Genomic DNA, 10,789 nt, shown 5'->3' with positions numbered 1-10,789 from the left:
GGTTATGCCCGTTTTATTATTTCATTTCGAATTTTCATAAAACATATATATATGCCGTCTGTTGCATTTTGACATGTAATTGTATGTTTTGCTTGTTGACAATGTTTACTCGTAATTGCTATTGTGTTTTTAGTCTTGCGCTAATATATTGCAAATTACAAGAGACATATATTTATATAGGGCGTTTTGACTAAAAAGAAAATATGATATTTCATCATAGGGATATGCTGAAACGATTGTACAGTTATGTTTAACACCATTTTTTTTTTTATATTATTTCAGTTATAAGATGAGGAGGCTTTGACAATTCACAACAATGGGATGTCAAAACTGTGTAGTGGCCAATCAACCTGAACAGCCAATTGAGTTCAAGGAATTTTATTATCAAGCCCGATTTGTGACAGGGTTGATATTCTTCCCAACCGTATGTGTTCTAGGTATGATTGGAAATATCCTCGGAATAATTGTTATGTGTCAAAAACAAATGCGTTCATCTACAAATATATATCTACTTTCATTGGCGATTTCTGATTGCATTAAAATTCTCAGTGATGTTCTTTACTTTCTTGTTATACTACTTTCAGAAGTAGATCCGTCAACCGGAAATAAAGCCTTAGGATTTGTATATCCTTACGCTCATTATATATTCAATGCATCATTGTGTGTTTCTGCCTGGTTAACCGTATCCGTTGCCTTTGAACGGTACATTTATGTGTGTCATCCGACTAGAGTTAAAAGATTGTGTTCAATATCACGTGCCAAAACAATATCAACAACAGTTTTTGTGATAATGATGGTATTTTCTGTTCCATACGCTATGCGATATAAAACAATAGAAGTTTTACAAAATACTACGCAGAGTATAAGTTACGATCTTCATCTAACAGATTTATGGGCAAATGAAACATTTGCTAAAACCTTTAATTGGTTACATTACTTTGTACGTTCCATCATTCCGTTATTCCTTCTCATTATTCTAAATACTTGCATTTTATACGGAATACGACGGTGTAGACTTGGTCGTCGGAAACACCGAATTACTGTGATGTTGATTGTTATTATTATAGTATTTCTTATTTGTATAGTTCCAGATGCTATTATGTCTACGTGTCTTGGACTCGGGTATTATGAGGAAAATTATTTAGCTCGCGGCATACGTGAAATCACAGATTTGTTATTGTTAATAAATACCGGTGTTAATTTTATTATTTATTGTATATTTAACACAATATTTTGGAGAAACTTTCAGGAATTATTCTGTCCATGTTGTATAACTCCAGGATTTTATATAGAAGATAGTAACGTTCGACGTCTGTCACTCATTGCTAGAGGTTCTTTGAGAATGAATGGAAATCGACGCAGTATTAATGACGATAAACTGTTAACAGAAGTGTGATTGTTATTTATGTACTAATGTTGAATAACTGTTAACGGAAGTGTAATTGTTATTTATTTACCAATGATAAACTGTTAACGAAAGTGTGACTGTTGTGTATGTACATAATGATGATAAACTGTTAACGGAAGTGTGATTGGTATTTATGTACTAATGATGATAAACTGTTAACAGAAGTGTGATTGTTATTCATGTACGTGGTATTTTTTATACAAAGATATATTTTTGAATGGAGTTGATCGACTTTAAGTTTTGTGCGACATTCTACGAACCTTGTAACAGTAATGTTAGTCCTCGATATAATTCTTTGTAACATTGTTAAAAACGCGATTGCTTCTCTATTGTTTATTGTTATCAATAAAGAAATATACAATACTCACATCTAACTTGCGACAAGGTAAATTTTTTTACAGGGAGGACAAATTGTGTTAAAGGCTTTTAAGATTAAAGAAGAAGAACGTGTTACGGATGAAAACTACAAAATAAATAAAAAAGGACAGAAAAGTCTTGCAGATATCAGTTAGGGAGCTACCATTTGATTTTTAAGGCGGGGGAAATGATGAAAAATGTTCTCCTGCATTTTTTGTTGTTGTAATCTCTGTCCTACCCTTTTTGTTTTTCGCTCTATTCGGTCCTGCATTTATTTACTTGTTTATCCTGATTTTTTTTTACATAAATTGCAATTCTGCCTTTTCTTTGGCAAGTTGCTCATCCTGACTTTTATTTTTAACTCAAAACCCCAGTCCTGCATTTTTTTCAAATTTCATCCTAGCCCTCCATAAAAATTAAATGGAAGTTCCCTTATAACATATCTAAGATTTGTCCAACATATTTGTTCATACTTCACATTTTTTGTTGATAAAAAATCCTCATATACAGAGCATTGTATTTATTTGTTTGTGCTAGATGTGTAATCAACATGCTTATCACGTAACTGTTCTCCCAAAATGTTTTTGTTCCATAAACATATTCTGATTCCCAAATTGTTGAGAGAAAAAAAAAATTCTGTTCAAGCAAAAGGAAACAAAAATATTCTGAATTACCTTAGCGTTAAATTTTCAAAAATTTAATTTGATTTATAGCGTTGAAAAATAATTCTGACTCGAACAAAAGACCATACCCACACACCCCACAGATTAATGGTTGTTCCCAAAAGGTTTAAGATTTAAAAAAAAAATCAACTTGAGAATTAGAAGACGGGATATAAGTAGACGTAATCAGAATTAAAACAAACTTAAATTGGCAGACTAATGACCAAAAGATTGATGAGCTTCACCGCTAACTACGAAATGTTTATAAGATACCAATTAACAATGTAATTGGTCTATAGAATTTTGTATCTTGATTGAATACAAGACAAAACACCAGCGACAAAGGTAAGGTATAAAATCGGAATGAAAATGGGGAATGTGTCAAAGAGACAACAACCGGACCAAAGAGCGGAATACAACCGAAGGCCACCACCAATGGGTCTTTAATGCAGCAAGAAAATCCCGCACCGGGGCGTGACTCCGATAAACGCCACTGAGTTTTTAATTGGCATGATTGAAAAATAATATATGATTCGAACGCAATGAATGAGCAAAGTACGAAATATGTTAGTTTTATTTTAAATGAATTTTGTCTGCTGCGAAAACAAATCATTAACATCAGCTGCAGTAATCTAATCATATAACTATATCAACAGCGTCTGCATAATTCCCATTGATACGATAATCACGATTCTATTTCCTATTTACATGTATCATTATATATGGTGTCTGCACCGGTAACAACCTATTTTTTATATTAATAAGGCCGTAAGTTTTCTCGTTTGAATTGTTTTACATTGTCTTATCGGGGCCTTTTATAGCTGACTATGCGGTATGAGCTTTGCTCATTGCTGAAGGCTGTACAGTGACCTATAGTTGTTAATGTCTGTGTCATTTTGGTCTCTTTTGGGCAGTTGTCTCATTGGCAATCATACCACATCTTCTTTTTTATATTGTCTATTCTTTGTACTGACAACGTTGTTTCAATTTCAAATCTTGACATGCATGTTAGAGTATATGGTTAGAAAATTTGCAGAACCAATGGTTATTGAATTTGTAGTTGTCTTAGTGTAAGATAACAGTAAATTACCAATCCGCTATTACGTGATGCTTAATCACTTTATATAACATAAACATATTTTATAGCATAGGAGTAACACGACGATTGTCATATATCAAGCAGGATCTGCTTACCATTCCGAATAACCCAAGATCACAACCGGTTTCTAGTGGTGTTTTTTGTTCTCAGTGTTTTATTTTCTTTGATGTGTTCCATAAACTGTTTTTGGTCTTTTTGTCCATTTCTTTTTTTCCATGCGGATGTTTATTTCCGAGTTACTAAGTTGCATGTCCCTTTTGGTATCTTTCGTCTTTCTTTAACAAAAAAGGTGCGGAGTTTAGGGTTCTTAATGATAAATATGATACTGCAACAACTTTGAAAAGTTTACGGTAACCAGCATGACTTTGTTAACTGATGCAGTTTATATATTCGTTACTTACGACCACGTACGTAAAAAGTAGCCTTAATCCTGTTTTTACTTGCCCATTTATGCCAAATTCGACTGTAATATAAATTATGCACCGCTACTTCTAACTTTTATTCTATATTCTTATGAAGCAGATTTCTTCAAAGAGTTATTTTAACATAATGGGAACAAAATGACGTCAATGCTATCTTTTCTGCCTTGCTACAAGGGTACACTGTCACTGGATATTTAGTATTTACCATCTAATATGAAAATAACAATTCATAAATAAGTGTCTAAAGCGCTTTTCGGAATTTACCTTTATAAGGAACGCTCAAACCTTACAATTTGAAATGTTAGTAGGTGCATGATCAAAAGTTTTTTTTTTAAAGATAAGCCAAATTCAGATAAATTTACCTTTGCATAAGGGAGTTGGAACCTAATTTTTTAAGTGCGATGCATGATTTCATAATTTATCAACGGTGAACTTCAGATATATATATATATAATTAGTAATTTATGCCAGTACTGAAGCACTGACAGTCACATTCACCCTTACATTTTATCAATCCAACCGAGAATCCAACCGAGAGCATAATTCTAAAATACCACAGACAAAACTAAATCTACTTCAAACAAGGATTCATACTTACAAACTAAATATATATGAAAGTACATTAAATTTTGAAGAATATATAACTGTACCAAAAATTAATTGTTTACAGGGGAATTCATTCCAATTTGCGTCATCATGGTCATGTACCAGTCACATGCGCGGTCACATGCGCATGATGTTTATATTTTATAATTGAATCATCATTGAAGTACTCAAGTTAAATTATTTCAGACAGTAATCTTGCTTAAACAAGGAAGCTGTTACATTTCAAACATAACGACTTCCTTGTAAAAATTAGAAGATGTGGTATGTTTGCCAATGAGACAACTCTTCATTAGAAATCAAAATGACGTAGATGTTAACAAATATAGGGCAATGTACGGCCGTCAACTATTAGCAAAACTCATACCGCATCCATATGTAGCTAGCTAAACATAAGGCTAAGGAATGGCTAGTGCATGTTAAACAATTAAAACGATAAAATTAACAGTTTGATTTATATACAAATTAAGAAACGAAAATACAAACACAATACACAGTTAATTATACAGTAACAAATGACAACTTATGCATTATAGACCTCTGACTTTGGACAAGCCCATATATAATGTGGCGGGGCTAAACGTTTTTTTGTGGACGCCCAAACGGCACTCCCGTGACATTCCTGGTCTTAGCTAGATTGCTATTTCGGAATCGGTTCTGTTTGCGTTTATGGATTCTGTAGCTTTAACTGTCATTTTCTGTTGTATATTTTCTGTCTACCTGAACTCGTGAGGTTCCAACTCAAATTAAAATTTGATGGTGACATGTTTATCTGATAGAATTCTCGGCTTTAAAATACACTAGAACGAACACACCCGCGAAATCGCGGGCATTCAGGGCGTAGTTTAAAGTATGTAAAGTGTTGTTGGAAGAATTTTGTAAAATATTGAATGACTGGAGATTTCAGCAAAAGTATCATTAGTCATAGGTTATTGGGTACAGGAATATGTTTTTTTTATTCCTCCTCCTTTATTTCCAAAATTCCCAATTTTTGGTTTTCTAACAATTTCAATATGAACATACCTTTATGTTATGAACATTTAAGTAAAGAGCCTGAAATTAAGTGGTTGTCGTTTGTTTATGTGTTACATATTTGTTTTTCGTTCATTTTTTGTAGGGGTCTCATTGGGGGGTTCTGATCCCTTCAGCAAAAGTATCATTAGTCATAGGTTATTGGGTACAGGAATATGATTTTTTATCCCTCCTCCTTTATTTCCAAAATTCCCAATTTTTGGTTTTCTAACAATTGCAATATGAACATACCTTTAGTATGTTATGAACATTTAAGTAAGGAGCCTGTAATTCAGTGGGTGTCGTTTGTTTATGTGTTACATATTTGTTTTTCATTTTTTGTAGAAGGCCTCATTGGGGGGTTCTGATCCCGGATCCCGCTTACTGTTTTGTCAGATTCCCGTAGCCCGCTTACACTATGTACGAAAGCAATTCTTATTTTTTTGTAATTTCCCGTGTCCCGCTAGACTTCATTTCCTGTTTTCACGGCACAATAATTTGACTTTCACGTGTCACGCTTACAAAAAAATCGACAATCCCGCGTCACGCTTAGACCTCTAAGTTTACTAATCGATCCATGGTGATCATTGATATAGTATTAATAAATTCTGTGACCGCCGTGGATAGTAAACCTGAAAACGATAGCAGATAGAATTAAAATACACTTTATTCGTAGTATATGTATGTTCAAAGAAAAACGCAAACCGGAAGTCTAATCTGACTTAAAATTTCGCCCAATGACGGGACAATATCCGGATGCCTTTTTTCTCGTTTTTCTCCCAAAATAACTCAATCTGAATAATCATATGAATGGATGACAAATGCGACTATGCACTGTACCTATAGGACACAGAGGCGTGTTGATTAATTTATTGTGGAAAGAAGAGAAACGACACACAAAATGAGGTCTTCTCTTTAATAGTATAGAAAACGCAAACCGGAAGTCTAATCTGACTTAAAATTTCGCCCAATGACGGGACAATATCCGGATGCCTTTTTTCTCGTTTTTCTCCCAAAATAACTCAATCTGAATAATCATATGAATGGATGACAAATGCGACTATGCACTGTACCTATAGGACACAGAGGCGTGTTGATTAATTTATTGTGGAAAGAAGAGAAGCGACACACAAAATGAGGTCTTCTCGTTTAATAGTATAGATATCATGATTGTTCTTGTTGGTTTTTTGTCTCGCCTGTGACTCTTTTCCGGTGACAATAGTTACGTTTTCAGCTTTTGTTCATTATTTAATATTATGACATTATTTTCTAAAAAGTGGCATAACTTTCACGATATCTCAGTGTGTCGATCCTTTCGAGGCCCTGTCTATACGGTCATGGACCAACAATTTTGAATTAATTAGCAATGTTGCTGGCCATCAGATTGTTATTAGGTTTTTTTTTCTGCCGGAATTTCTGCTAACAGGCGAGACATGTCTCTGTTTCGACAGTTTATTCGTGTATTTCTTATAACATGTATTTAAAAGATTTAGTTTCTTCCGTCTTTTTCCCTTACAGTTTTGTCTGTTGTTCGTCATTTGTTTTCATCTGAGGTTTTCTCAACTTGTCCTGTTTTCTACCAATATGTTTTAGTTTCTGATACAGTTTCTTGGGCTTTGTTAATGTTTAAGGTGCGATGATTTAACTGCGGTAATTGTCTTCTTTGTCATATCAACAACCACTGCCAACTATTTAATGCATTTCCTGGGAAACAACAAATTAACAATGAATACTACAGGTTATGCGATGTGGGATGAAGTTAGAGGTAGATAGTTCCCTGTAGAAAGAGAACACATACATTAAAATAGTATGTGCTATTCCGCCTATCTAATGACAACCTCTGCATTATAGGTCCCTGACTATGGACAAGCCCACATATAATGTGGCGGGGTTAAACGTTTTTTATGGACGCCAAAACGGCACTCCCGTGACCTTCAAGTTGTCTTAGCTAGATTGCTATTTCGGAATCGGTTCTGTTTCCGTAGACGGATTCTGTAGCTTTAACTGTCATTTTCTGTTGTATTTTTTCTGTCTACCTGAACTCGTGAAGTTCCAACTCAAATTAAAATTTGATGGTGACTTGTTTTTCTGATATAACTCGCGGCTTTAAAATACATATCATGATTGTTCTTGTTGGTTTTTTTTGTCTCGCCTGTGACTCTTTTCCGGTGACAATAGTTACGTTTTCAGCTTTTGTCAGTTTAAAGGGGATTATTTAATATTATGACATTATTTTCTGTAAAGTGGCATTACTTTCACGATATCTCAGTGTGTCGATCCTTTCGAGGCCCTGTCTATACGGTCATGGACCAATAACTTTGAATTAATTAGCAATGTTGCTAGCCATCAGATTGTTGTTGAGGTTTTTTCAGCAGGAATTTCTGCTAACAGGCGAGACATATCTCTGTTTCGACAGTTTATTTGTGTATTTCTATTTCTCGTTTTTTAAATAGATTAGACCATTGGTTTTTCCCGTTTGAATGGTTTTACACTAGTAATTTTGGAGCCCTTTATAGCTTTTTGTTCGGTGTGAGCCAAGGCTCCTTGTTGAAGGCCGTACATTGACTTATAATGGTTTACTTTTATAAATTGTTATTTAGATGGGGAGTTGTCTCATTGGCACTCACACCACATCTTCCTATATCTATTTTAAAGATTTAGTTTCTTGCGTCTTTTTCCCTCACAGTTTTGTCTGTTGTTCGTCATTTGTTTTCATCTGAGGTTTTCTCACCTTGTCCTGTTTTCTACTAATATGTCAACCGCATGATCCACCGCCAACAATTTAATAAATTTCCTGGAAAACAACAAATTAACAATGGATTCAACAGGTAGGTTATGCGAAGTGAGTAGAAAGGGGTGAAGTTAACGACATTCCAAATGCTCTAAAAATGAGGGTAATACTATTGAATAGAGGTAAATAGCTTGCCTATAGCAAGATAACACCTAACATAAATTAGTAAGTACTATTCTGTACAACTCGATGGTTATCAAATTTTTATTGAATTTGATAGATCTAAATAAGTGCACATTTTTTTTTTTTAGAAATATCCATGCCGGTTCTCTAAATGGATGTGTGAAGCCATTACAAGTGTTGTGATATTTTTAGCGATATTGATGGTTCGCGCACAACGTTTAGAATGGCATATGAAAGTTCTGGATATTTACTTCTGTATTTTGATGGATAATGGCATTTTAAGATCGACAAATATTAAATTTGCACTGTAAAACTTAAAAAAAAAAAAGAGAAGAAGATAAAAAAAAAAAAAAAAAAAAACAAATGACAGGGACAATTTAGACAAAGAATGTATATTGACATCAACGAACCATCTTTGTTAATTACAAAATTGTTCCTACATGTATATGTATGTTACATTTTTTATTTCAACTTTCTAAGAGTAAAGTTTCCATTTTAATGAAGCAACTACTATAATGTCGTGCATAGAGTCGACCGTTGTTCAATTTCCTGATTCTGACTTTTATATTCTATTAAAAATAGTTAGTAAAACCTTTCGGAATTTCGGGTCCTCAATGCTCTTCAACTTCGTATTTCAATTAGCTTTATTTAAAATTTTTGATTCAAGCGTCACTGGTGAGTCTTTTATAAACGAAACGGGTGTCTGGTGTAAAAAAAATAATAATATAAAATAGAAGATAGAGACAACAGTCCACAAGAGACCAAAATGACACCGACATTAACAACTATAGGGCACCGTACGGCTTTCAACAATGAGCAAAGCCCATACCGCATAGTCGGCTATAAAAGGCCCCGATAAGACAATGTAAAACAATTCAAACGAGAAAACTAACGGCCTAATTTATATACAAAAATGAACGAAAAACAAATATGTAACACATAAACAAACGACAACCACTGAATTACATGCTCCTGACTTGGGACAGGCACATACATAAATAATGTGGCGGGGTTAAACATGTTAGCGGGATCCCAACCCTCCGCCTAACCTGGGACAGTGGTATAACAGTACAACATAAGAACGAACTATAAAAATCAGTTAAAAAAGGCTTAACTCATCAGATAGACAAAAATACAAGTTGACGTGGCTGGGTACTTATACATCCCGACACAAAAAGACATAATAAATAATGAATAATCCTGGTACCTTTGATAACTATATATCCATTCGATTTAGCAATGATAGAATTAAGATAAGCTTTGATTGTTATTAAGTGAGGAAATCTATAGATAAAACGAACGCGTCAACAACTATTCCTGTATATTTATGGTGTCTAGTCGTATCGACCTTTTGACTTAAATGCACAAGGATGCGTGATACCATGTAAGACATTTATCTTCACTGCTTCATAGAAAAATAAGGAGAATGATGTGGTATGTTTGCCAATGAGACAACTGTCCCTCAGAGACCATATTAGTGGATATAAGAAAGTATAGGTCACCGCACCGCCTTGTACAAAACCAATACCGCATAGCAAGCTCTAAAAGGACCAGGAAAAAAAACAAATGTGACAACTTGTATTTGGAACAAGTAATTCTAAAGGTACAGGCAAAATGGGTGTATGGTTACAAGTTTACTTTCCTATGTGTATCTGTGAAACAATGTTTGAAGTCTATATCTAGATTAGCGGATTCGTATACGTAGTTTCCCATAAAACACAAATCACTTTAGAAATGAGTACCGAGCTTTTACATTAGCACTGCTTGAAAAATGTATAGGCCTAAACGAATAAAAAATATTGCTAGTATACATGTTGTTCGTTCGCATTTACTGCTGTTTTTATTCTCCCCAGCATGTAATTGTGATAAAAAATAATAACAATTCAAAAGGTCTTCTAATGTAAAAAATAAATAAATTATAAAATTGAAAATAAATTTAATAGATAAATAAAGGCAACAGTAGTAAACCGCTGTTCGAAAGTCTAAGTCTATAAATCGATTGAGAGAAAACAGATCCGGGGGAAACACATCAACTATAAGAAAAAAACAACGAAACAACAGAAACACTGAAGTGCAACAGAAAACAATCGACAATACAACACACAGAGAAACGAACTATAAGATAACAGCTGCCATACTCCTGGCTTGGTAAAGGACATTTTAGGAAAAACATGGTGTGTTGAACTGATTTTCTAACCAAACCTCGCGCTTTTATGACAATGTAAAATATAACACTAAAATGTCAACATTACATGACAGGAATATTGTACAAATAAATGCAAGAACATTCAGGACAGAGAAATACACAAACAA

At 33.9% G+C, this 10,789-nt stretch overlaps 1 protein-coding gene across 1 annotated transcript; it reads left to right on the top strand.

Moving 5' to 3' along the window:
- Positions 1-286: 286 nt before the first annotated feature.
- On the top strand, positions 287-1,451 carry LOC139512453 (FMRFamide receptor-like). The gene has a single exon (XM_071300062.1). It carries the CDS (start codon positions 317-319, stop codon positions 1,394-1,396), a length of 1,080 nt encoding a protein of 359 aa, XP_071156163.1. The 5' UTR covers positions 287-316; the 3' UTR covers positions 1,397-1,451.
- Positions 1,452-10,789: the final 9,338 nt, after the last annotated feature.

Source organism: Mytilus edulis, chromosome 2 (genome assembly GCF_963676685.1).
Source record: "Mytilus edulis chromosome 2, xbMytEdul2.2, whole genome shotgun sequence".
Classification (NCBI taxonomy): domain Eukaryota; kingdom Metazoa; phylum Mollusca; class Bivalvia; order Mytilida; family Mytilidae; genus Mytilus; species Mytilus edulis.
The sequence above is the reverse complement of the archived record's forward strand: the minus strand, read 5'-3'. Positions and strand labels throughout refer to the sequence as shown.

Coding starts and splice junctions, on each gene's coding strand:
- LOC139512453 (XM_071300062.1), top strand. CDS start 317: ATGGGATGTCAAAACTGTGTAGTGGCCAATCAACCTGAACAGCCAATT.